Source organism: Colletotrichum phormii, assembly GCF_030913505.1.
Source record: "Colletotrichum phormii strain CBS 102054 chromosome Unknown BDP81scaffold_1, whole genome shotgun sequence".
In the NCBI taxonomy this organism is placed as follows: domain Eukaryota; kingdom Fungi; phylum Ascomycota; class Sordariomycetes; order Glomerellales; family Glomerellaceae; genus Colletotrichum; species Colletotrichum phormii.
The window spans coordinates 1,098,602-1,124,875 of NW_026851443.1; the positions used below are offsets into that span (position 1 = coordinate 1,098,602).

At 55.1% G+C, this 26,274-nt stretch overlaps 7 protein-coding genes across 7 annotated transcripts; 2 read left to right on the forward strand and 5 right to left on the reverse strand.

The window, feature by feature from the left end:
* The first annotated feature begins 148 nt into the window (after positions 1-148).
* BDP81DRAFT_412732 (methylenetetrahydrofolate reductase) lies at positions 149-2,723 on the forward strand. Its single transcript, XM_060589237.1, has one exon. It carries the CDS (start codon positions 534-536, stop codon positions 2,574-2,576), a length of 2,043 nt encoding a protein of 680 aa, XP_060451515.1. The 5' UTR covers positions 149-533; the 3' UTR covers positions 2,577-2,723.
* A 513-nt stretch (positions 2,724-3,236) lies between these two features.
* Positions 3,237-4,518, reverse strand: BDP81DRAFT_388403 (uncharacterized protein; the record flags this gene model as incomplete). Its single annotated transcript, XM_060587113.1, has 3 exons — positions 3,237-4,006; positions 4,159-4,311; positions 4,425-4,518. 3 exons carry the CDS (start codon positions 4,516-4,518, stop codon positions 3,237-3,239), a joined length of 1,017 nt encoding a protein of 338 aa, XP_060451516.1.
* An 857-nt stretch (positions 4,519-5,375) lies between these two features.
* Positions 5,376-5,667, reverse strand: BDP81DRAFT_412737 (uncharacterized protein). The gene has a single exon (XM_060589238.1). It carries the CDS (start codon positions 5,656-5,658, stop codon positions 5,410-5,412), a length of 249 nt encoding a protein of 82 aa, XP_060451517.1. The 5' UTR covers positions 5,659-5,667; the 3' UTR covers positions 5,376-5,409.
* Positions 5,668-6,951: 1,284 nt separating this feature from the next.
* On the reverse strand, positions 6,952-7,902 carry BDP81DRAFT_388404 (uncharacterized protein; the record flags this gene model as incomplete). Its single annotated transcript, XM_060587114.1, has 3 exons — positions 6,952-7,447; positions 7,505-7,726; positions 7,790-7,902. 3 exons carry the CDS (start codon positions 7,900-7,902, stop codon positions 6,952-6,954), a joined length of 831 nt encoding a protein of 276 aa, XP_060451518.1.
* A 1,575-nt stretch (positions 7,903-9,477) lies between these two features.
* BDP81DRAFT_388405 (phosphoribosylformylglycinamidine synthase) lies at positions 9,478-13,642 on the forward strand (the record flags this gene model as incomplete). The annotated part of the gene is made up of 2 exons (XM_060587115.1): positions 9,478-11,236; positions 11,295-13,642. The coding sequence occupies 2 exons, from the start codon at positions 9,478-9,480 to the stop codon at positions 13,640-13,642; spliced, it is 4,107 nt and encodes a 1,368-aa protein (XP_060451519.1).
* A 989-nt stretch (positions 13,643-14,631) lies between these two features.
* BDP81DRAFT_4506 (uncharacterized protein) lies at positions 14,632-15,407 on the reverse strand. Its single transcript, XM_060592544.1, has one exon. The coding sequence runs from the start codon at positions 15,291-15,293 to the stop codon at positions 14,736-14,738; it is 558 nt and encodes a 185-aa protein (XP_060451520.1). The 5' UTR covers positions 15,294-15,407; the 3' UTR covers positions 14,632-14,735.
* An 8,308-nt stretch (positions 15,408-23,715) lies between these two features.
* Positions 23,716-24,907, reverse strand: BDP81DRAFT_412747 (uncharacterized protein). The gene has a single exon (XM_060589239.1). The coding sequence runs from the start codon at positions 24,633-24,635 to the stop codon at positions 24,108-24,110; it is 528 nt and encodes a 175-aa protein (XP_060451521.1). The 5' UTR covers positions 24,636-24,907; the 3' UTR covers positions 23,716-24,107.
* Positions 24,908-26,274: the final 1,367 nt, after the last annotated feature.

The following is a 26,274-nucleotide window of genomic DNA, read 5'->3' on the forward strand; positions in this document are numbered from 1 at the left end:
TAACTAAAAACCGTTCAAGCGGCTTCTGACACTGTGTGTACCGCGCTTAGCCGCACCTTGGGCGCCTTATCCGAAGTCGGTGGTACAGTGCGTTCTGCTATCTCCAAAAAGAAATTGCCCCGCCAAAATCATTTTCAATGTCCCGCGTCTTTGCCTTTGAATATCTTCGTGGGTGCACATCCAATTTGTTCTAGGGGAATGACGACAGCGCAAGCAAGCCAATCACGTCACATTCGATCCCCTGAGACAAGGAACTCTGTTCTACTGAGTCTTCTGTGAACCCCCTTTGCCCATCTTCTCATTCCTTATCCCGAAGCTCCCCACGTTACTAGGCGGCATCAAATTCCAAGACTCGTCCCCCGCCCCTGCCCGTCCGTGGCGGTCTGATATCGACAAAGGAATCTCAAACGGTCTTCAACGCCGAGCAATCTTTTCACTAAACGCACAATCAAGGAGGATAACGCGTTAAAACTCCAACCTTTATCTCAAGCATCATTTTCTAAGTACACGAGCTACAACTCGTCGCCCTCACGATGGAGAAGATCACGGACAAGATCGCCGCTCTGCCGGCAGACGCCAACTACTTCTCCTTGGAGTTCTTCCCACCCAAGACGGCCATGGGTCTTTCTAACCTGCGCGACCGTCTGGACAGAATGGAGAGGGCGTTGCGGCCTCTCTTCGTCAACGTCACCTGGGGAGCCGGCGGATCTACCTCGACAAAATCTCTGGAACTGGCCGAGATATGCCAGAGAGAGCTGGGCCTCACCACCTGTCTCCATCTTACATGCACCAACATGAGCCGTAAGCTCATCGACAAGGCCCTGGAGGACGCAAAGGCCCTGGGTATCCGGAACATCCTCGCCCTGCGAGGTGACCCGCCTCGAAAGAACGAGTACCGCGACACCGAGGACTCTGAGACTGACGATGCCGAGGATTTCGTCTGGGCCGTCGACCTGGTCAAGTACATTCGCAAAACATACGGCGACTACTTCTGCATAGGAGTCGCAGCCTACCCAGAGGGACACGCAGATGAGAGTCATCCCCAGGGACAGAGCTTCGAGCACGACCTCCCGTACCTGGTTGACAAGGTCCAGGCCGGCGCAGACTTCATCATGACCCAGCTCTTCTTCGACATCAAGGCCTACGAAAACTTTGAAAAAACCTTGAAGGAGCACCCCAGCGGCGCTTTCAAGGACATCATCCTCCTCCCCGGCCTGATGCCCATCCAGAGCTACCAAATGATCAAGCGGACTACCAAGCTCAGCCACGCCAAGATCCCCAACAACCTCATGGCTCGACTGGACGCGGCAAAGGGTGACGACGAGAAGGTCAAGCAAGTCGGTGTCGACATCCTCAGCGAGCTCGTCGAGCAGGTCAAGGAGGTCAAGAGCAGGACGCCCGGTCCCAAAGGCTTCCACTTCTACACCCTCAACCTCGAAAAGGCCGTGTCCTTCATCCTCGAACGGACGGGCCTCATCCCCGACCCCAAGGACGAGGACGAAGAAGCCATCATAGACGACGGCCCGGGCATCCCCGTCCCCGTCGCCGTTCCTGCAGTCCAGCTCAACGGCCTGTCACCGGTACCCCACCCGGCCACCCGCACCCTCTCCAACGGACGACGGCCATCCTCAATGGGCTCAGACCCGCACAACCGCATCATCGTCTCCGGATCAGCCTCAAATCCCGCATATGAGACGACGACCGCCGGCCTCATGGTCTCAGAGCCCCTCAACACCCGCGCAAACACCCTCGCCATCTCCGAGGGCGTCGGCGCAGTAGGCCGCGAAGCCACCTGGGACGACTTCCCCAACGGTCGCTGGGGTGACGCCCGCTCCCCCGCCTACGGTGAAATCGATGGCTACGGCGTCAGCCTGCACATGTCCGTGACGCAAGCCATGCGCCTCTGGGGCACCCCTAAGACGGTCCAGGACATCAACAACATCTTCATCCGCCACATCAAGGGCCAGCTCGCCGCCATCCCCTGGTCCGAGGAGGAGCTCCTCCCCGAGTCCAACATCATCCAGCAAGAGCTCCTCGAGCTCAACACCCGCGGCTGGTGGACCGTCGCCTCCCAGCCCGCTGTCAACGGCATCCCCTCCCGCGACCCGACCTTCGGCTGGGGTCCCCAGCACGGCTTCGTCTTCCAAAAGGCCTTTGTCGAGCTCTTCATCCCCTCCTCGGACTGGGCCGGCCTTGTCGCCCGCCTCAACGAGGTGACGGACAACACAATCTGCTTCTACGCCGCCAACGGCGCCGGCGACTTTGTCTCCTCCGACGCGAGCGGCGGCCTCGTCCTCGAGGGCACGGAGGCGAGCACAAACGCCGTCACGTGGGGCGTCTTCCCCGGCAAGGAGATCATCACCCCGACCATCATCGAGGAGGTCAGCTTCCGCGCCTGGGCCGAGGAGGCCTTCAAAATCTGGGGCGAGTGGGCCAAGGTCTACGGCAAGGGCAGCGAGAGCGAGGCGCTGCTGGAGCGGATAGGCTCCGAGTACTGGCTCGTCAACATTATACACCACGACTACGTCGAGAGGGATGCGCTTTGGAAGTTGTTGTCCGGCGAGAAGGAGACCTGAAGAGGGATCGGTATTTAGGATAAAAACCGGAAGGAAAAAAAAAAAAGGCAAAGGAAAAAAAGTAAAGTGCTAGGGGGCTTGGTTGTTCTATATAGTCCCGATTACCCCTAGCTAGTAGCAATGAGTGAAAGAGGAGATACCCGTCAATTCTTGTCTTCAAAACTCATTTTGATGCATTGTGAGATCGTTTGAATATCATGCTGAATACCTGGGGATAATTACGATAGAAGCCTCCAGGTAAATGTCGACTTTTGAATTGGAGTGCTTAGGTCCTAACGCCGCATGGACATGCGAAAAACGCCGCGCAGTGTATGGTCACTTAGGGAACAAAATACCGAGATGTGCAAATCAAGTCGGCCTATTGCCTTGGTATCTCATTGGGGATCTCTTCCACGCACTACAGCTCTGCGAGCTCGGTGGGAAAAGATCCATCTATCTATAGAAGCATAGGGAAAAGCCCACTTCGGTATCCTTCGTTTCCTTTTGTACATGCTATCCGTGGCTCATATCCACCTAGGATGAAGAGAGTAGTCCAAGCCCAACGCCAAGTTCCCATTCCGTAAAGAGGAGTTGTCGATACCACAACGTGAAAGATTCAGAACAGCGGCAGACCTCGGGATACTCCCAGGTCTTTCTTCGTCATGCCAATGAAAAGCCAGCTCAGATTTCTCCTTCGGCGCCCATGAAGGAGTCGAAACCGCCGTTGGAGTTCACCATGCTCTCGGCGAAACTGAAGTTGAGCTCGTCATTCATGTTGTTGACGGGATTGAAGATAGCCGCATCCATCGACTGCGAGAAGCTGTCGTTTCCGGTGAAGCTAGCCATGGCAGCGGGCTGGATGATGGTCTGATTCTGAGCAACAGCCTCCTCGAAGGACGGGTGCTGGACGGCAGCAGGCTTGGCCTCGACGATGGTAGGGAGCTCGTAGCCCGAAATGTTGTTGGGGGTGTCTACCTCACTGTCGGAGGTGGTGAGGTCGACGGCAGCAGATTGTGTAATGGTTGCAGCCGCGGCGATAGTAGCGGCGCGGCTGGGAGTCGCACTCCGGCGAGGAGCGGCTTTGTTCTTCGTCACACGGCCGTCGATGACGTTGTGGACGCGAGTCTTGGAGGGAGTGTCCTCGAGCGCGTTATAGTCGACGGCATCATCACCCTCATCATCATCGTCGGTCACAGGATCAGTCTTGATCGGCATGGTCTTCTTGGCCGTGGTTGAACGGCCACCGCCCGAGGCGCGAACCTTGCTGGAAGGGGTACGGGGCTTGCGGGGAGTAGAAACATTGCTGTTTGTGCCGCCGGTGAGGGTCAAGGCAGAGGCGGGGTTACCGCCGCTGTTGGCAGTCTGCTTGAGGGACTCTGCGTCCTTCTTGATGCCACGGAACTGGAACTGGATGCCATCAGCGGTGGACTCGCCGAAGAACTTGGCAATCTCTGTTGTCTCAAGTCAGTATACTCCGTAGTCAATTTGCAGTAAAAGCGTAGTGAACTTGAGGAAATATACAGAGGAAAAAGGCAAGGACGGCGCAATGGATGAAAGCAAGAGAACGAATGTAGAAGCAAGGGCGGCAAGGAGCATCGCTTACCCTTCTTCTCCTTGGGGAGATCCACGGGAATAGCCTTGCAGTCTACGTTCTGTTCATCGACCTGCCGAAGGACATGTCCCTGATTCTTCAGAGCTCTGAACCGATGGATGAGAGCGTCCTTGGTCATATCCGAACCGTAGAACTTCTGGATATCTGTCGTACGTCAGAAATGACGTCGACCATGGTGAATAACAGAAGGAAATCGGGAGTGACGAAGAATGAGAATCGGGCTGGACGAAAAGAGAGGAAACACGCGTAGTTCTTACCCTTGTAGTTCCATTTGACATCGGAGTGGGCGGCCACAATGGCACGAAGCAGGCGAGCCTGAGACTCGTAGGTCTTGAAGTTTGCAGGAGCCATCTTGGTTGGTGATCTATAGAATTGACGGATTAGTATTGAGTCCACGGAAGGGTCAGAGAGCAAATAGAAAAAGAAAATGTAGCGTAGGGGAAGAGGTAATCTGTGACGATCAAGAGTATCTGTACCTGCTGACACAGCGAGCTTCTATTGCGTTTTCTGTTCGTGCGCGACCTGCGGTGGAGGGATTAGGGCTGGATTGATGTTGGGAGTGCCGTGTTGTGGTGTAGAAGGTGGAAGCCCGCCCGGTGTGTGTCGAGGGTCAAAATAAGGTAGGCAGCGCAGAGGTGGGTGAGTACGGAAAGGAGGAAGAGCTCAGGGGAAATAAGGAAGGTGGAGTGGTAGGAGAAGGAGGGCAGGCAATTGCGGTAGGCGACAATTTTCTTTGGGCTTATTCCGAAGATTGGAAACAGAGAGGAATCTCAGGTGAAAAATTGGTATACTTACTGAGTGCGACGGATGTTTTGACTTGATCTCTTTAAAGATGTGGTCGGTAGCTTGCTGTGTGCCTCTGAAGTGTGTGTAGATAGATGTAAGCTTCAGCACTGAGTATGAGTGAAGAGGGAAGAATGTGAATTGGCAGCGAGCTCAAGTGAGATGAGTGAAGGTGGGTAAGACTGATCTCATGGGAGGAGGTGCTGTCCAGAAGTCCAGGAAGGCGGTGATGAGCGCATTTGGGAAGGGGCAGCTTAATCGTATCGACTTACACGAGGAAGCGGGTTCCGCAGTTGCGTGCCTGCCGATTGAGGACCACGTACCTTACTTAGCCAGTGTGGACTTTAGACTAAACAGGTCAGTCAGTTGAAGCGTATGGAAGTGAGTGAGACTGAAATTTAAGAAAGGTGAAAAAGATAGATGTTGTCTGAATGGAAGTCCTTTGAGGTCAAGTGTAGCTCACTGGTAGGAATGCTTGAAGGGGGTTGGTAAGAAGTGCTGTAGGCAGTAGCAACGCACGGGATGTAGCCAGAAGAAGGGGACGTGTAGGCTAGGTAGTGACAACAGCGTCAATTGAGAGACAGGCAACATCTTGACGAGACTGTCCCAAATACTCTGTCCATGACTGACACTTATGTCTAAGACGGAAAGCAGGCTCCAACATTGACCAAGGCCCGTATGAAGCACAGCCCAAAGCATGACCATCATGCCACTTCTCGTGACTTTCAATGGAAGCGAAGGTCCATTGAAGGGACTGATGAGAGTTCAAACCAGAAGAACTGTAGTTGTTACAGAGCACTCGTCTCTCAATACTCTCTGGACAATAAGAAAGGCACTACACATGCTTACCTTTAGTCAATTCCCGCCTACGTCTCCAGTCTCGCGCAGACCAGCCGAGCTCTTGTTTAATAAAAGAATAACCCACGAAGCAGTCAGATCTCGAAATGGAATGACTTCTTGAAGAGCTCAGGTCTGACTGCTCTTCGAGCGATGCAAGGAACACCCAAGCACTAGGCTAGAAACTGAACTGGGATGATTGCTGCTGATGCGCCCGAGGCACTGCGATGGCGCTTCCAAGACTAGCTAAGATCGCAAGTGGATAGGCCGTCTTGAAAAGGTTCCAAAAAACCGTTATGCTAAGATATCGAGTTGCGAATTGGTCTAACGTCGATTTGGGTATCTGGAGAATTGTTTCGACGATTTGGGAAATTCCCTGCTGGTTGGCCGGGTGAAGGAGTAAACAGTAGGATGAAGTATAAAGTAGACAAAAAAAACTGGATATATAGGTCGTTGTATATGGAAATTGGGAGAAAAAAAAAGAAAGTCGGTAAAAGTGAGCGTTTCTTCTTGACTACCTAGAAGAATCTGGTGCTGGATATGAGCTCTCAGAGTTGCTAACCGTAAATCGTTTCGAGATCGGATTTGACGATGGTGGTGGTGTGGTACGGTAGTTGTCAGTTGGGTGGCCAACTCGAAAAGTGGGTGGTTGGGAGCCTCTGCAACTCCTGGGTATCGGCGATGTTTGGTGAGGCTCAGTTAACGAAAGACTTGGTCGCCAGGCTCATCATTCGTCCATCTAAATCAATCTAAATGCCAACAAAAATTTGACGCATGTATAAATAAATTGGGTATCCAGATGTATGTACGTCACCCAGATCAATATTTCCAACGCCATTCGTGATGCCAAACGCCGTCTTGGAAACCAGCAAGCAAAGTACTCACTAACGCTAGATAACGACGTTGGCCACCATCAAGAGAAGATTGAGCTGCTGTTCGCTCATCAAACCCCTGCAGTCATACGGCAATTACCATTGGCCCTAAGGTGTTGGCCCCTGAAACTCCTTTTCTAATCCCTGTCTAAGCTGCCTCTCCCATATCTTTTGCAACACTTCGCAGAATTTACAACGCTGCTATGCGGGACGTATCCGTACATATCGGCGGAACGTGGACCAAAATAACCATCGTACATTAGAAGAAGTAGGTAATCGAGGTACCTGCGATTTATCGCAACTCCTTGCCAAAGGGGCTAGAGGTTCTTCGGCCGGCTGGACTGGACCTGCCACTGACCTGCTCGGGCAAAGGAGGCTTGTAGACCCCGTTAGGGTACTGAGGATACTGGGACATGGGGTGCTCCTTGATCTCACCCTTCTCGCCATCTCCGTACATGAGATACTGGACACCGAGGAACGAGTCGCATCCGGCCTGGAACATGCCGCACAGCTTAAATGCCCAGGGGATCTCGGTCGTTGACGTGAAGAACCAGAACATCTTCATGGCATCACCAATCAGCCAGCTCGCCAGCACGGAGAAGCGGAAGCCCTTGCAAGACTTGGATCGCGAGTTGGAGAAGATCTGGGGCAGGGGCAGCGTCGCTTCGACCGAGAGACCGATGTAGCCGATGAGCATGGAGTAGGTCTGGTATACGGGTCGCACGGGCGCGAGGAGCAGTTCGCAGACGGTCAAGCCGATGAAGAGGTAGAGGAGGAATTGCCAGTAACTATGGGCGGCTGTTAGTCGTGTCACATAATGCGCTGTGCAAGACGAGAAAACTCACGGCTTGGGCGACCTCCACTGCCAGAAGTGGTAGGGCCTCTGTGCGCCAAAGACGGGACCGTCGTTGACATTGGCGAAGGGCGTCGCAGCCTCTCCTCCTTTGGCCGAGGGTGGCAATCGGTGATCCAGAGCGATCTTGAGCAAGATGACTTGCATCACAATCATGAGGAGGGCCTGGATGAGCAAGGCAGTATCGAATCGCGCGCCGGGCCAGTAGAAGATCCTGTGGAAAAGCGAATTGTGTCAGCTTACTTCGGATGAGACGGGGCAGATGTTCTCAACACACTTCAGCAGGGAGGCTACGAGCATGATCAGCGGGATGTCGAGAGAGAAGCCGGCGCTGGACTTGTTCTTGTGCATCGACAGGGCTTGGTCGCTATAGGAGAGAACTGGCGACATGATGAGGAAGATGGGGGCCAAGTAGCCCGCAAAGGACGTTAACCAGCGCATGATTGCGGCGGTAGAGGGTGCTAATGCTGCGGCGCGCAAGATATTGGAGCGAAATGAAGCAAAGTCGGGAGCACAAAAACACGTTGGATAAGGTTGGGAGGAAAGGGGAACCGGATTAAGTCGTCCCAAGAGTCGACGGACGCGTCGAAAGGAAGAGAAGTGACGAAGCGGAACGCGGCGGGCGGGCAGTCGCAGAGTCGTCGAGGCCGATCTAAGAAATTGGAGAAGATGGGTATCTGTTTTAGGGGAGCCAATCAATCCGGAAGCCAAGACAGGTATGGACTTTCCAGTGTTCCCACCAGTGAAGCGAATTGCTTGTTTTTCGCTAACGTCGCCTTTTCCCTCTTGCCAAATGTCCCAAGTGCCCTTTTCTGTACCGCTGAATACAATGGAAGAATGTGGCATTGACAGGGTTCAGCACCTGGGCGGGAGTGGAGGACGCGGGCGGAAGAGCAGGAAAGCTGAAGTGCCGCCAGCTGACAGCCACTCGCACGGAGACGTGGGAGGGTCCCGGCGTCCCGAAAGTTTGGGCGATCTTACAGCGGGACTCGCAGCGGAAAGGTCACGCACGCACGACCTGAACAACCTTACGCATACAAACTGACGGCCCTCTACGCTGCCGCTACGACGGGACGGGCACGCTAGAATTTTCCTTGCTCTGCCAGAATTGCTAGAGTACATCGACATGTAAGAGTTGTTGGCAGCTGCACAATGTAGATTGTGATTGACCTGAGTTCGGCACCATCGGATGGAAATTTTGCGATGGCAGGCCTGAGCATGAACGGTTGGCTTCCTTGCTGTGCTCGGGTTGGCCCTCGGTCATGCATCCCAAGTCGATTCGTGATTCGACACAGGCTCTGACCAGTGATGGTCTCGAGAGTCGACGTGGTGAAGCACTAGTCACGACGTCTCTGGGATGGTTCTTGTTCGCCCTCACCGGCCTCTTCGTCTTGGTTTATTCTAGGCCGTCTCTTTCCGCTTGACCTCACCAGCCACACCCAGCCCACAAGCCACACTGACAACTTGGAACCTGGAGGTACGGACGAATGCTCCGACAGCGGGCAGTCACCACTTCAGTCCTGTTCAAACGGATACATGTCTGCGTGGGTACGCGTAGAAAGAGGACACCAGCCACAATTCATGCGCCCCTGACTCCCGGACGTGGACCTCGTCAAGCAGCAACGTTTGTGGTTTGAGGGGACTGACAGTGACATTTGTCGCGGTGAATGCGCAAAATGCGGGAGAGCCACTCCACCGCCACAAAATAAGTCTAGTGCCCCGCGCCTTGCAGTCGACAAGAAAAAAAAAAAGTCTCCAAAGCCTCCGATTTTCATTATCGGCCGCCTATCTGCAGCTGCCCCACCAGGATTTCAAAATCACCCCGCCATCTCGGAGCGGAAGACTCACAAGATGCCGCCGCCTAAAAACTTATCTCTATCGCCAACCCGACATCCACGAACGCCGGGCGAGACTTCCTTTTTGATCGAAGGCCGTTCTCCGTGTCCTACGCCCACTGTAGGCAGAATGGAGTTTCTTACCCTCGTTGGCCAGGAGGCCTACACCACCAAGCAAGCCGAAGAGCTCAAGACGCGCATCAACAAGCTCGACGCTGCTTCAAACAAGGTCGCCAGCGTTGCCGGCATCTGGGTCTACTACGTCCACCTCAAGAACAGTGACAACAACCTCATTGTCCAGCAAAAGCTGACAAAATGGCTCGGCTTACCCGACCAGACAATCGCCCAGATTGCCGAAAACACTGATATCCAAAAAACCTACTACATTACCCCGCGGAACATCTCGCCCTGGTCCTCAAAGGGAACCAGCATCACTCACGTCTGCGGCCTCGCAGACAACATTGACCGTATCGAGCGCGGCAGGGCCATCACCCTCACCTTTGAGAACACCGTCTCTGACGATGAGATCGCTTTCAAGGATGTCGTCTACGACCGTATGACAGAGACAATTGGTCTGTCGCGCCCTGATCTGTCGGCCATGTTCATTGAGGGACAACGGTTTCCATTGGAGATTGTCGACATTCTGGGCGACGATATTCAGAACGCCGATGCCGCAAAGGCCGTTGAGACTCTCAAGTCTTACAACAAGCAGTTCGGTCTGGCTCTGGATGACTCTGAGATTGAGTACCTCGTCCAGGTCTTCAAGAACCTCGGACGCAACCCCCACGATGTGGAGCTTTTCATGTTCGCTCAGGTCAACTCGGAGCACTGCCGCCACAAGCAGTTCAACGCCAACTGGACCATTGATCAACAACGCATGGGCAAGAGTCTCTTCGAGATGATCAAGAACACCCACAAGTCCAACCCCGAGTACACCGTCTCCGCCTACAGCGACAACGCCGCCGTTCTCCAGGGTGAGACTGCCAGCTTCTGGGCCCCCGACTACTCCACTGGCAGCTGGAAGCTCACCAAGGAGGTCGTCCACGTCCTCGTCAAGGTTGAGACGCACAACCACCCCACAGCCATTTCGCCTTTCCCTGGTGCCGCCACCGGTGCTGGAGGTGAGATTCGTGATGAGGGTGCCGTTGGTCGGGGCTCTGCTCCCAAGGCAGGTCTCTGCGGTTTCTGGGTCTCTGACCTGTTGATCCCCGATGAGAAGGCCCCTTGGGAGGTCGACCTGGGCAAGCCCGCCCACTTCGCCAGCAGTCTCGATATCATGCTTGAGGCCCCCATCGGTAGCGCCCGCTTCAACAACGAGTTCGGAAGACCTTGCCTTCTGGGTTGCTTCCGCACTCTTCTGACCAACGTCGGCAAGGAGGAGTCTCCCGAGTGGCGCGGATACCACAAGCCCATCATGATTGCTGGCGGTGTCGGTACAGTCCGCCCTCAGCACGCCCTCAAGGAGCTCGGCGACGTCCACGATGGCGCCCATGCCATTGTTCTCGGTGGTCCCGCCATGCTCATCGGTCTCGGCGGAGGAGCTGCCTCTTCCAACGACTCTAGCGAGGCCACTGCCGAGCTCGACTTCGCCAGTGTCCAGCGTGGCAACCCTGAGATGGAGCGCCGCGCCCAGATGGTCATCGACACCTGCGCCGCTCTCGGCGACCAGAACCCCATTGCCATGATTCACGATGTCGGTGCTGGTGGTTTGTCCAACGCTCTTCCCGAGCTCGTCAAGGATGCCGGCTTCGGCGGAAAGTTCGAGCTGCGCCAGGTTCACAGCGCGGACAGCAGCTTGAGCCCCTTGCAGATTTGGTGCAATGAGGCCCAGGAGCGTTACGTCCTGCTCGTCAACAAGGAGAACATCAACCGTTTCGTCAGCATCTGCCGTGAGTTTCTCTCTATCATGTCTGCGCCAATATTGTATCATGCTTATCCGTACAACAGGTCGTGAACGATGCCCCTTTTCCGACGTGGGAACCGTCGCCGCCCAGGACGCCCAAGGCAACGCCAAGTTGACCCTCAGTGACCGCGACTCACCGGAGCAGCCAATGCCTATTGACCTGCCATTCAACGCCCTCTTCCCTCCCGGCCGCCGTCTCGAGCGTGTCGTCGAGTCCCGCAGATTGGAACTCCCTGCTTTCAACGCTGCTGAGGCCCTCGCTTCCGCCGGTGCTGCCGAGGCCACCAACACCGCTGCCCTCATCACCGCCGCCACTGAGCGCGTCTTCCGTATGCCTGCCGTCGGCTCCAAGTCATTCCTCATCACCATTGGTGACAGAACCGTCGGAGGTCTCTCCATTCGCGACCAGATGGTCGGCCCCTGGCAGACCCCCGTCGCTGACTGCGCCGTCACGGCAACCTCATTCAGCCTTGACTCCAAGACTCGCACCGGCGAGGTCATGGCAATGGGCGAGAAGCCTCAATTGGCCCTCATCTCCCCCGCCGCTTCGGCTCGCATGGCCGTCGCCGAGAGTCTTCTCAACATGGGCGCCGCTGACATCCTGGGCCGCCTCGACCGCGTAAAGCTGTCCGCCAACTGGATGGCCGCCGTCAACCACCCTGGCGAAGGTGCTGGTCTCTACGAGGCTGTCCGTGCCATCGGCATGGAGCTGTGCCCCCAGCTTAAGATCTCCATTCCCGTCGGCAAGGACTCCACGTCCATGAAGGCCTCATGGAAGGACCGCGAGTCTGGCGAGGCCAAGAGCGTTACGGCGCCGATGTCCGTCATCATCACCGCCGTCACCGTCGTTGAGGATGTCCGCAACACATGGACTCCTCAACTGCGCCGCATTGAAGACGTCGGCGAGACGATCCTCATCTACGTCGACCTCGCTGAGGGCAAGAAGGCCATGGGCGGCTCCGCCCTGGCGCAATCACTGGGACAGATGGGCGACGAGGCACCGGACGTGCGCAACGTGGATCTTATCACGGACTACTTTGATGCTCTGCAGCAACTACACAAGAGCGGCATCGTTCTTGCCTACCACGACGTCTCAGATGGTGGTCTGCTGACCACGGTCGCCGAGATGATGTTCGCCGGCCGCTGCGGCGCCGACCTCATGCTCGACGGCATCGCCAAGTCCGGCTCCCCCAACGACATCCTCGAAGCCCTCTTCCACGAGGAGCTCGGTGCTGTCTTCCAGGTCCGCAAGGAAGACGAGACCAACTTCAAGCGCTGCTTCGCTACCTGCGGCCCTCCCCCCGGCCTCGTCCGCACATTCGGTGTCGTCCAGGCCAAGGACAACCAGACCCTCAACATTCGCTACGGCGGCCACACCCCCATTACCAGCCTCGACCGCGCCGAGATGCAGCAGTGGTGGTCTAGGACGTCGTACGCCATGCAGAGGGAGAGAGACAACCCGACATGCGCAGACAGCGAGTATGCCATCGTCTCTGACTCTGCCGACCCCGGTCTGTCATACAACCTCACCTTCTCCCCGTCAGAGAACATCATGCCCCTGACGGCCTCCCTCGGCAGCCTCCTTCGCAAGGCGCCCCGCGTCGCCATCCTCCGCGAGGTGGGTGTCAACAGTCACAAGGAGATGGCCTTCGCCTTCAAGGCCGCCGGCTTCGACCCCATTGACGTCCACATGTCCGACGTCCTCGCAGGCCGCTCCCTCGCCGACTTTGTCGGTGTTGCGGCGGGCGGCGGCTTCTCCTACGGCGACGTCTTTGGCGCCGGCGTTGGCTGGGCCCAATCCATCCTCGAGCACAAGCACGCCCGCCAGGAGTTTCAAAACTTCTTCAAGAGGCCCGACACCTTCGCCCTGGGCGTCTGCAACGGCTGCCAGATGATCACCCGTCTCAAGGAGTTGATCCCCGGCACCGAGAACTGGCCCACGTTCGTAGAGAATGCCAGCAGGCAGTTCGAGGCGCGCTTCGCCATGGTCAAGATCGACGAGTCCCGCGCCGCCACGCCCTCCGTCTTCCTCCACGGCATGGACGGCTCGTCCTTCCCCATCGCCGTCTCCCACGGCGAGGGCCGCGCCTCCTTCTCCAACCCCAATGCCCTCGAGGACCTGAGCGGCGAGGGCCTCGTGCCCCTCCGCTACGTCGACAACCGCTTGAAGGTCGCGGAGCCGGAAGCGTACCCGTACAACCCGAACGGCAGCCCTGGCGGTGTGGCTGGTGTCAGGAGCAGGGACGGCAGAGTCTTTGCGCTCATGCCCCATCCCGAGCGGACCATCATGGCGGACGTCGGCAGCTACGTTCCCACGGATCAGGTCGAGGGCTGGGGAGAGTTCGGCCCGTGGGTCAGGATGTTCAAGAGCGCCAGACGCTGGGTGGGCTGATTTTTCTTCTTCTTTTTCAAATACTTCACATCAACCTTTCCCTGCCTGCCTGCTTACCTTGACACCGGCTATTCTATGCCTGTGAACAGGGGGTGTTCAGAAGGGGAGAGGGGTTTTCACGTTTCTGGTAACAACCAACGAGAATGGTAAAATGAGGAGAAAAAGGCATGAAAAAAGGGGGGTGTGGTGGTAGCACCCGGGTACAGCAGCAGCAGCATCATCACTGGCGGAGGAATGGGATATGAAAGCGGATTAGACAAAATCACACAAAAAAACATTCAACTTTTTTTGTTTTCCATGGAGGGCGGGTTGAACTTTTTTCATTGGTACTACACCAACATTACAAACATACACACAATGACCGGGAAGGGAAGGGGGTAAAAGGGAATTGAGATAGCATTTGAGGAAGGGAAAGTGAGAAAGCAGTCCTTGTCTATAGGTTTTACTTACTTCATCGAGCATGACTTTGAGTTTGGAGGTTTCTTTTCAGTGGAAGTGTTCTTCTTGAGGTGACATATGTACACTCTGAACTTGTCTTTCCCCTTTTCAAATGGCCAAAGTATCCTGCTCGCCCTCACAGAGACCATGGCCACAAGTCCGTGGGGTACCGTACTTTACGAAAGGGAAAAGAAGGGCAGAGAAGAAGAAAAGGCCCGATGATCCTTCCTGCTCGACCTATCTGCTTCCGGCCACAGCTATGCAGCAGGGCGACAAGGGAATCAGAAAGGGGTTTAGTAGCCAATTTCTTTCCTCAAGTCGATCTACACAATGAACATGATAAATGCATTCTCACCTCTTCGTCTACGGGTCTCTCTCGAATGGGGAATGGGCACGTTTGTGGAAAAGAGGCACGGCATATATATTCCGTCAAGGGGGTTGGTTGATGGACGTGTATGTGTGCGTCTCTGGGTCAACTCCTATCCCTCCCAAAGAGCCCAATACTGAATCCATACTGAATATACGCATGTAGAGCGCACTTTTACTTTTGTTACTAGTTGCTGGTACATACTTTCCGGATGAACGTCAAGATACGTGTAGGTGTAGATGTGTGTGTATATGCCATCTTGTCACTGCGTCAACTCAACCATGTCTCTCACCTCTCTCTGAAGAACTGGGGAAGAAGATGTAGGGCGTGGTAGAGAGGGGGGGGAGAACGACGATGACGACGCCAGAGGGACTTTGTGCTGCAGGTAGGTAGATGCAGCGAGCATCCGGCCTCCTTCATCCTTCGTCCCATGATGCCTACGCCGCAAACCCGAAGAAGGGGGGGAAGGGAAAGGGAAAGGGGCTTTCCATTCGGGCCATCTGTATCGTCCTTAATCCTCGTCCTCCTCCGCCTAGACTCCCCTCCCCGTATGTCGTTTCCGTATGTGGGCTGCTGCGTCTGCTGCGTTTGGCTAGGAGGGCCAAGTAACCTGCCAGCCTGCCTGCCGGAGAAGGAAGATAGTAAGAACAGAGAGAGGGAGAGATTGGGGGGGTATGGAGGAAGGAAGGAAGGAGCGGTGCCTCGCAGAATTGCATGGCACTTCCGCTCACCGTCCTGCATTCGGTAAAATTTCATATGCCCCCCTCGGGAATCTATCTCACGGAAAGGATTCCCTCGCGCCTTGTCGAGGAGAAAGACAGGAAACAACGCCAGAAAATCTGTCATCTCCCCAATGATTCCATACTAGGAAGCGAGGAAGAATCAAATCAACTGTGCCTCTCTGTCCGCTCCCTCCACTTGCCCAGCTTTACGTACGAGATTTGGAACGAAATTCCTCCTTCGCCTCGGTAACCTGTCCCGATCGAGCTTGCCACAAAAACAGACTACGCTCCGCGGCCCGGTCTCCTTCTTCTTTCCCCCTTTCGACGGGTCCGGTGCCTGTCTCTCCAACATCATGCCAGGACAGGACATATGCCAGGTGCTTGTTCGAGATGGCCACACATCCAGCGCCTTGGACGATGGGTTGTCCCGACTGTACGGATAGGGCCCACTGGGCGAAAAAAAGACGTGCTCAGACAGACACAGGGAGGCACGCGCCCGCATACCACTGCGCTTTGCTCGACGGGCGATGCGGGATACCATCTCCGCTAGCCGATGCCCCCGTCGTCCCTGCACTGTCTGTGAGGGAGTTCGACAACCTCGAAGAAGAGTGGCTGCAGTATAGGGAGTCGAGGGCACCCTCAAGGTCTGCCTACTGCATGTACGCGCGCTGCACAGTTGCGGCGAGGTACGCGCACACACACATAACACACCCACCATGATTCCCTTCTTCGCAGCCACAGGCTAGCAGCCCATTCATCTTGTACAAAGCGTACAAGGCTCCCGGGGCTAAGAAACGCACGCAGACATATCATTGGAAGGGCACATCTTCTGCAATGGTTTCGTTGACATCTTGGGAGGTTCCTGCCGCTTCCTTCCTTCGAATGTGCTAGTCCAATGCCGCAAAAGGAGGTAGCAGGTGGGCTTGGTACGCTCAGTAAGGTCCGTTTAGACAGGTCGGAAAGGTCATCCGCATGGCGGCTGTTGATCGCGATGCAAGGCAGACGCGGGCATAGCATTCGCCCGTCGGCTTCACGAAATTACCCTGTTGGCTGGGAAATTCGAAAGAGGCGCGACAGGTGCATAAGGTTCATTTTGAGCTGGCCTTCACTCAAAGACCTACCCAGGATGGTTGGGCTTGCGGTGGCTCGTATTGACGCCGGTCTATTGAGTTGACCGAGAAGGCCTAGCACTGTGGGAGTTGGTCCCGAGCTTCCAACGGCTCCCAGTCTCCCGGTTTCTTCGAGGGGGGGGGGGGGGGGGGGGGGGGGGAGAGGGAGTTCGTTCAGAGTCGAGAATGAAGGAACTGCGCAGTCCTGCCGTCCGATTCCAACATGCGTGACGTGCTCCCATTGTCTGTCTCCATTGCCTATGCCGTAGGACGTGATCATCATAGACATGAAATGTCGGCTAGGCGGAGACTCCTCCAGTTTGACGGAGACTAGTCATAACGGAGCCGCAGCTGGCTGGGCTCCGACGTCCCGTAGGCATGGCATCCACCACTCGGATAGTTCGATGGCCGACCGCCCCCTTGAGAACCACAGATCATCCGCCGCCAAGGGAAAGGAAGAGAAAGTTCGTGTTGGCAGGACCATCATTTCCCCTCTTCACCGGTTGCCTCTCTAACATGTGGCGGGCCGTCGATGGATAGCATAGGAAAGATGGGCAGTTTGGGCCAGTCAAAGGGCCTCAAAGCAGCAAAATCTGAAGAGGCGGCTCCTCCATCGCAATGGCAAGGCAATATGTCCAGTGCCGATTAGCCAATCTTGGCAATGGGTCAAAACTTTCTGGTCGTTCATCCCACGGCGCAACGGCACTGGGGTCCCCATCATCGGCCCCGCCTCAAATCCACCAACATCATCCGCATAAGAGAGACCAGGAAGTCCAGGACCATCCCAGAGCATGCTTGGGGAAGGAAGCTTTGGCCAGGCACCGTAATTTTCATTTCCTCTTGATGCGCCGCAAACGGTTGGATGCAGCATCGGGGTTCCCTTGGCTAAGCGCACAAATGCCAATAAGAACGACTGCCGTGGACAGGGCCCAGGTCCAGATTGCCATGGCGGTGCCATGTTGTGAAGACCCAAGTCCCGAAAGGTTAGACTGATGACCCCTGGCAAGCGTCGTCCGCAGTGCCGCAGCGAGTTAGCCTTACGGATGGACTCGACGATAATAAGAGATTGGTAATGGCAACAGACGAATACCGAGTTGCATAAGTACGTTAATTCCAGAAGAGGAGCACGCGAGAGCGCGCACACTCTGAGTCTCTGGCTGCCGCTCGTGCGGCGTAGACGGATCCATGGGACAGCCATCCCATCTCATCGCCGCGTGGGCGGCGCCCGCCATGCCACACTTGAGGATAGACGGCCCTCTGGTCTGGCCTCGGCTGGGCCGCAGACCAGCAGCAACGCTAGGAAAGTAGGAAAGTAGGCAAGTAGGATACCTACTATGATGGCGTCTCTGCAGCTGCTCGTACTGCTCCTCGTGGCGAGCGATGCGAGAAGAAAGACTGGCCGGATCCTTGGGTTTCAAACAACCTATACACAGGCTAGTCGCTGATCAGACCATCTGACGCGCTGGACCGACGTTGGTCGGCATTGGATTGCGATAAACGATCAAATCTCGATGACGGGGGCTCCGACGTGCTCTTCCATTAGAGGGTGAGCCAGGCGCCACACCCGGCTCATTCGGAGCGAATCCAGGGTCCCTTTTTCGGCGGTTTTGCGGTATGGAGCACTGGTACTCCGTAGGCTCTGAAGTCTAACGTCATGCACATGGCAAGTGCTGGTACGGATAGTGTACGGATAATCCGTAGGCTGAGGTGCTCACGGTAGCAGTCTTCTCTCAGCATCCAGCCACCCCGGCATGCTGGACTTTGAAATGAGAAGCCCATAGCATCGGATATTTGGCTTTCGGTTGCGGCTACCTTCAACACCATTAAAGACCTAGTATGAAGTATGCTCAAAAATTATGCCTTGGGGCTCCTCCAGACTCCAGTTGTAGTGGGCGAACACTCGAATGGATGGAAATGGCCATTCTTGGACCCTCATTTGTCTACACAGTATCCGTATCTGTACGCGGATATGATAACACCAGGGGCATTAGATGCGGGTGACGGTCTCCCAAGACCATGGTATCGTTGGATGAGCTAGCGGTTCGGATGCTGCGCTATCTGATCTCTGCTCACGCGGTTGGTGCTTTCGGTGCTTTCGGTGCGCTCGAACGGGGAACATCGGCTATCCATGAGTTGATGGAGGCATGGTCGCCCGCGAGAGAACAGTGTCGGTAGCTGTCGAAGGCTAAAGTAGCGGCCGGCTGTGTGTCATGTCTAGGATTACTCCCCAGTATCAACATGTCCGAAGACTAGGTAAGCTGGGCTTGTCTTGACAGGTGACCCCCCAGTCCAGCCGTTGGTGTTGGGAAGCTTGGGAACCAGCGCCGGAAGCAAAATTTCCTTCAATCAGAACCACGGAGCGGTGGCTGGACTTGGAATGGCTCGAGCACATTGGGGGCCCACGTCATCCTCAGAAGGGGGACAACGGCTCCGAAGTGCAGGGCCCGGGTGGTGTCATCGCGGCCGGCCTGGGGATCTGCTCTCCAGGATTTCGGTCATAGATTTGGGGGTTTGGTGTGCAATACCGCGGCTATTCTTAGACGAAGCGGAGAGGCCTTTTTGTAGTGTACACCGTATGCCTCAGTAAGCTGTTGTCCGCACACGATGTTACGCCAGCTTTTCAACGCAACATCGCATCTCTCAGTCCTTTCCGAAAGTCGTTTCAAACAAACGGCCCGTTGATCGTTCATCCGAACTCTGCTCAAGGAATCTCACGAGGGGTTAATTACCATACAGCTGCCGGTAGTTTCAAAGAAACCCATGGTCTTGTGTCGCCAACATGTCGCGGATGAGCGCAGCAACAGTTCCAAGTCCTTGTCACAAGACTGGTAGATTCCTCTCTGGACCTGCAGGCGATTAGTAGATGGCAATGTCAGGGACCGCCCGATTACTAGATATATAGGTAGGTGTTGACGGGATGGGTGCCGGACACATGGCAATCCGTACTGCGTAGGTAAGTTTCGGGAGTGGACGCATCGTGCCAGCCACCTCCGGAAAGCCTTGTGTAGCCCTCCAGAGTCCATTAGCCTTCGAGGTTCGAACATGGTGGAACACGAAGCTGGTAGAAGGCCGCATGGAACGTCGCTCGTGCTGTGAGCAACGGACGGGCCCGTCTATCGTCAGCCACAGGCGTCCAATGCCCAGCAAGCATTCCAGCCTGACCGAGTCGCGAGCATGGCGAGCCCGTTGTCATGCCCCCCCGGGCAGGCTAGTGAAGAGGATTGATATCTCGCACCGCTGCCGCCCACACAATGGATGTGACTTGGGGGCCGATCAAAGTGGAAGGTCGCTGACCTTGTACTTGGTTCCTCGCGGTCCCTCTCTCATACGATGTGTGCGCCAACCGCACCAACGGGCCCCGTAACACCTACATGGCCTGAGCCGCGCCCGTCCTGGGTGATAATCAGCTCCGCAAAGGCATGGCATTGTGGAGGATGAAGTAACGAGCCCCCCCACAGCACAATTGGCTCGGCCCTTCGCCAGTATCTCAAGTCCCATTCCATGGACGAGGGCGGTTGTTTAGCGTCCGATCGAACTGTTGGAGCCACTAAGAGCTTGATTCGCTTTGTGAAGCCTCTTTGGGAACATGACCCCAGGGATGTTGAATTCCGCACCGCAATCTGCCCCTCACGTGCCAACTATGAATTGTGCTGATTACCTCAGTGGCTGAGTTACCGTCCACTGAATGTAGAGGGTGAAAGACATGACCTCAGTATATCAATTGCCGAGCTGGCTCGGAGTTTAAGATCATGAGGTGGTGTGGCAGTGGGTGTGCCTAGCAGAGGACTAAGTCTCGCGTCGACCTCAATCGTAACTTGTACTCTGTATCCGTAGACGTGTTGCCGTGCCGGTGCCACTTGATTTATGTGTGTTATCTGTGTCGGTTTGTAACTTTGTACACAGCAGCTGCGCGATGCGCCGAATTGGAAGCAACTCTTCTGCGCGTTGTCGACGGCGCACTCTGGATCAGCCTCGCAACGACAGATTGCGTGCCCTTCCTTTTTTTTTTTTCCTTCCCTCCATCAATTTTTTTGTTTTTGTTTTTTGTGATATACTTTCCATAGCTGTGACGGCCCTGGTCGTCTTCTCACTGCCGGCCTGTCGAGAGGGTTACAGTGAACTTTGCCCCTGCTGAGCAGCCACCGGAAGTCAGGCGGAAGTGGGGTTTCGGCGAATTCAATACCCATGGACGGCTCGTTCGCGAAGGGGTGTACGGAGAATGGGCAAGTCTGTTAGGGGCTTTTTGGATGATGCTGACATGTAAACATTTGTGCGTACGCTGGATGTCGGCCGCAGTGATTCCAGCCCATATTCCACGGTCACTTCTAGCCCAGCCTACGTCTCAAGGGAATGTCTGCTGTTGATCCAGATATAACATTGCAGTGCCGGGGTGCGTGGGAGCTCCGAGCAGATGCGCGATGAGCTGATCCCATCATAGATGAGCAGCAGCACACCGTGATTAATCCCGATGTGTGGTGATGGCGGCATCCCGTTATCCTGCTGCCTAACGACGATGTGGGGAACAACAAGACAGGGTGACAGGAATTTTGGAGAAGCCCTTCCCGGGAAACCGTTCAGCGGCAGCCATTGTCGAAGAATGCCATCGGGACGTCGACCTGAGTTGGGCAGGGTTGGCTGCTGGACGGAGCGCAATGCCGAGTCTAACTAGATCCACCCTTGTTGCGCGCAAGGGTATGGCCCTCTGTGACCGAGCCAATACCAAGGGTTCAGGACGGTGAAGCGAAAACATCGCACCTATTGGAAATATAGGATAGACAAGCTGTTAGTTCTTCCAAGTGTTGCCTCTATCGTAAATGCCGCTGTACAGGCTAAATAGGACCGACTTCGAACAGATACATAGCTTCTGTTTGCTACCTAAGCAGAAGCGAAGCTCCCTGACAGCTACCACTGAGGTTATCTGCTGCCGCCTGTTGCAAAGAGTCGTGCGTCTCCCACCGTGCAAGTTGATAACCGGCATCAAGACTCAACATGCCGCAGAGTACCATCTCTGTTGATGGTATGGCAGTTGACGAGATACTGAGGCTAAGTTTGAATGATTAAGTCTCTATATCAGCCGACTATACGGATACACAAGTATAAGAAGGCCCTACCTTATACCAAGGGACGCCTGTGCGCAATGCTTCTGAACTAGCCTTACTGTCAGTTGATGGACTTGTAATACTCTGTATACACCTGCTCAAATCAGCGCAAATCTCAGAGCAGGTCTGAACCAAGTATTCGGCCCCTGAAATTGTGCAGCAGACAACAAGATGAGCGGGTGCACTCTGCTCCTAATTAAGGGCATGGGCAGATGCACCATTGCGGCGCGGTTGATGTGAAAGGCCAGTGTCTACACAATGTTTCTGTCTTAGCATACGCAAGGTGGGTTCGACGAAATGCCTCGCACCAGAGTAACAAGAGAATGATGCCGAGATGCTGTGGTGGTAACCGCGTTTCCGCTATGAAATGCCACGTTTGTCTCCCGCCACCATCGGCTTGAGTCCCTTGTAAGCCATCGCAGGCCGACTTTTGGTCGTGAAACTCGTACGTGCGTAACGGAGTAGCACGGCAGCCGATTGATGGTCCGGCCTGAGGACCGACCGGAAGACAGGAGCGGGCTGCAAGCTCGAAAAGGAAGTCGGTCGGTTGTCATACCTCAAGCCACAGATCGGCCTGAATCCTGCAGTAAACCCTGCTAATGTGTGTGGTGTGCGCGCGCAGAAGCTCTGCAGGTTTCTAGAACGGCCAGAGAGGGACTCCCGGTGGCTGCTAGCGTCGCCCTTTTGCAGCCAATACTGGCATGGTCCTTGCATCGTGTAGGATATTCCGGCGGAGTTGCAGTGACTGAACAGCTGTCATCCCATCTGTGACGAGTTCCTGTACCAACCTGTCATATCCTCACAAGGCCACAACTTCTGATTGTGGTCGGCACCAAGGTGAGATCGACCTCTCTTAGAGGCTAGGACGAGGAACCAGTCAGTAGTCGCGAAGAGCGGTCGCAAGATGGGCTCTAATACTGTGCCTTGATAGCTAGACGAATAGAGCCTTCAATCAGCCGTCGTGTATAATTTACTATGTGTTCTCGCCGCATGGGGCCGAGCCATCTGTTGGAGCCTGAGGACGAAAGTTTCCGGATAGAGAAGACTTATTTTCCTGTCCTGTCTGTTCGGACCGGAAGCTGTGGGACGGCATTTACTCCAGAGAGCACTCGTACGCACAATAGTAGTGTTTTGGTCGCTATGGTTGCCTTCTTTGGTTGGGCAGATGCCTGAAACTTGCGGTATTCTAGGATAGATGAACGCCTGCTCGGGCGGGAGAACCAGCCACTTGCCCCGAGGAGACCAAGTCTAATTTGTCGATCTTGCTAAGAGGGCCCCTGTCAATAGTCGAGAGGGCTGAGGCTTGTCAATGAACGACCCCTGAACCGACGCATCAAAAAGGAATTAGTGATGAAGAACTGCCGTTGCCCCGTCATACCTCTGACAGTGACAGATTCCCACACCCAGGATTACACTGTGACCAGTGCTCTCCATTGGCTATGCCGGCTGCGTAGCATCATAGCTGGCATCATTAAGAACCGCAGCGGACCGTCATCGATGAGATCGTCACAGGAGCCGGTTTAGCAACGTCGTTTTGTAAACATGCCCTCTTGAGCGTTCCGCCGGAAAAGTGAACGTCATATTCCCGACCGAGGCATTCGTTGAGATGCTTTCTCGCGAGCTGAGTTACAGACTTCCTGGCCTCGGCTCGCAAAATGATGCTGCGGGAGGATTTGCGCAGTAATTAATCGATCATTTCCCTTCGGCCTCAGAGAATCGCGAGTTCTCAACAACAAAAGCGCGGGGCTTTTTGCGAGCGGCCGCCAGATGGGTCTAGCAAAAGGGAAGAGGAGCCAACTGACGTGACAATTGATGGGTCTGTTCTCGTGCGGCAAAGCCGGTGCATTTCCCTATCAACGGTCTCTCGGCCGGAGGGTGGGCGAGATATGATTCAGGGACTTTTGCGATGCTGTCGAACATGACAAAATGTGAGCCCCTCGCCAAGTCTCGCTGGAGAGAAGGGGCGGCAGGAGGGGAAAGGTCTCGGGAACACCATCCGTTACGAGTGATGATGAGCAAGTCAGAGTGGTGAAACCGCGGAAACATGACTCGTGAAGGGAGAGGTTCGACGAGTGGCGTAATCAAGGTGAGTGACCAAGGCGCCCTTGGGCAACGGGCGCAACCCGAGTCTCGGGACTTTGACGAAATTCAGGGTGATATAAGGTGTGGTCTGGTCCATCTCCGGGACTTGTCACGGCATTTTATGAGGCGCTTGGGCGGCTTCTCGAGTGCCGAGGGTGGAGCGGTGCATTGGCAGGCGGGTGCTAGGCGAAAAGAGCCTTAAGCCGTGGTTGCAATAGCCCACAGCGGATCTCGCCCTTTGATCTCGTACGAGTGAGCCCCGGGCGCGGCTGCAAATCCGGTGCTGTCCGGCTTTAAGAAACGTCGAATTCCATGTCGTTCATCGGCAGACGCCCGGGGCCAAGAATGTTGCGAGGATCAGGTTGAAAGAGTACCCCATTTAATCTGGAGCACTGATCAGGCGATTGGGCTGATCGGACTCTCTCGTTTGCCGAATTACGAAGACGAGGTGGGTTAGAGACCTTTCTCAATTTGCAGTGCTCCCATCGTAACAACTAGCGCGTAATGATCCTGGGCGCGGGTGTGGGTGAGGTAATGTTGTTGGTGGTGGTGGTTTGCCAGTGTTAGCGTTGGTGTTGGCGCTGGCGTCGACCGTCGACATGGAGTGGCCGCTGAGTGGATGCCAGTCGTGTGGTCCACGAGCCCAAGCTAGGATATATCGTACCCTTTCAGCAAAAGATATCCGTAGGTCGGGTGAGTGTCGAGACCCAGTTCCGGGGGAGGATTCACAGTGTTTCCGTCTCTGTAGTGTACGGACGCGCCATCGATTCGAGCGCATCGATGGAGGTTTCCCTCTTGTCTCTGGTATGGAACCGCCAGACGAGCAGGGCGGACGCTATGGATTTCCATCCATGGCAAGCTTGGTATTAGCTCGTTGAAATGCACATCGGTATAAAAAAAAAAGTGCCTCTGTGATCTGTCTGCTGTAGTGGGCTGGCCCAGGCTTGGTCGGACAGGCTCCTGAGTCCTGCGGGCTGAGCGAGCATCGAGGTCTCGGCATGGCTTGGATGAAGGTGGCCCTGGACCTGTCACCTGTTGGATGGGTGTTGGAACTTGAGTGCTCGCGAGAGAGGGCGAGGGAAAGCGAACCTGGGAGGGGGAAATTGCCATCACGGCGTCGTGGACTCGTGGGTCTGGAGACAATGCCAAAAGGAGGGGGTATGTCCTGAGGTGCATGCAACCATTTCCAGTCCCTTGGGAATTGCTGTCAGCCAGGGGGGCTAGGCGTCTGGCGCCATGTCTCTCCTTCTTTTTCGAAGCGAGTTGACTAGTAGGGGAGCCGGTATGAGTGAGGGGCAGGAGTTGAGCCGAGCGTGGGCAGTTGGATTAGCCCGATGGAAGATTGTGCCAGATTTGTGCTGCGTTTGTGGTTGTTGGCTTTATGTTATGGAAGAACTTGACCAGATTGGCTTGATCGAACGGATAGGAAAAAATGACAGGGCGCGTCTTTATGGATCTGCCAGTGGAACCCGTCATTGAGGATGGGAAAGACACGATGTGGCCTGTGCGAGCAACTCGGGCAGGCAAGCAGTGATGGTTCTTTCCACAACCTAAGGTACTTCGTAGGTAAGGTAAGGGACCTGAAGATATCCGTAGTTAACTTACGTAAGGCAGAGTACTGGCCCGGCTACCGAAACTCTCGATCTACCAGTAAGGTAAGCCACCCCATAGTAAGGTACCTAACGTATACCAACGAGAGATTACGTATATACCAATCAGGCGATGCAAGAGCACCGAGGTATACTTCGTACAGAACACGGATAAATTAATCTTGCATCTGGATATTGTGTGTCGTCGTTTCCACCAGGGAGATCGGGACGGGGAGACAAATAATGTATGAGAGTTCAACTGCCAGGCTCTTGCAAACTTTGAACTCACCGGGCACGTTGGTCTCCACATCGTCAACCGCCGGCCCCCGTGTCCGTACCCGTAGGATGTCCGCAAGGGTAGCAGCGACGGTTTTTTTTTTGTAGTTAAGGTATAGTAGACTTCAGGTTGGCAATACGGTACTTTGTCTGAATCGATATATGTACCCCGGAATTCGTACCGCTGCCGTACATACTACCTTATCTTACCGCAACAGCCTAATGGCACAGCAAAGAACCTTAGCCAAGATCGGTCGGAACCTTGACACCTGAGCCCTTGTTCCCCCGAATCCTCATCCTGAGATAAAACGTTGCCTTCCTTTCGGGGGTAGGCAGGGACCTTAGCCAAGCCCATGAGTCCACCTCAACTTCTCAAGGGTTCTAAATACCTTAGTAAAGATACCTGGTCAAGAGGCACCGCAAACCCAAGGGAGCGTGGAGCCTGGGGAGGCGTTCGGGCAACTTGCAAGTTTCCCGTCTCCTTCCTTATCTATCCATGCCCTTACGTGTAAGGTAGGTCGATAGGTGGTTGGTAGGTGATACCTCATGGAGATGATGGGCCAGCTTTCCGCAAGCGTTCCCCTCACCTGCCCGGATTGAGCCTGAGGGTTCCTTCCTTCGTCCTCGTTCGCTCGATGCGTGGCGCCGTGGATGCCTCCATCCCTCCCTCCTTCCTTGCTCGTCAATGGACCCGAGTGGGAAGCCACCTCCGCCTGCCGGCCCCCCTTCCTGTCGCCAAAGCATGCCTCCCGGTTTCACCGGCCTAAATTCCAGAATTCCGGATTTCTTCTTCAGGGATCGACTCTACTCCGTACGGATAGCACTCTAGCTCTTTCTTCGCCCGGGCTACGTTGAATGGGCAGGCACTGGCAGCACGCACCGCGGGAACCTGGACGGCCCTTCCCTTTTTCATTTGATTAGCACGTTTCCGAGCAGGGCAGGCACGCAGG

Excerpts from the sequence above, each read along its gene's own strand:
- BDP81DRAFT_412737 (XM_060589238.1), bottom strand. The coding sequence starts at position 5,658 with ATGATGGTCATGCTTTGGGCTGTGCTTCATACGGGCCTTGGTCAATGT.
- BDP81DRAFT_4506 (XM_060592544.1), bottom strand. The coding sequence starts at position 15,293 with ATGACAGATTTTCTGGCGTTGTTTCCTGTCTTTCTCCTCGACAAGGCG.
- BDP81DRAFT_412732 (XM_060589237.1), top strand. The coding sequence starts at position 534 with ATGGAGAAGATCACGGACAAGATCGCCGCTCTGCCGGCAGACGCCAAC.
- BDP81DRAFT_412747 (XM_060589239.1), bottom strand. The coding sequence starts at position 24,635 with ATGCACCTCAGGACATACCCCCTCCTTTTGGCATTGTCTCCAGACCCA.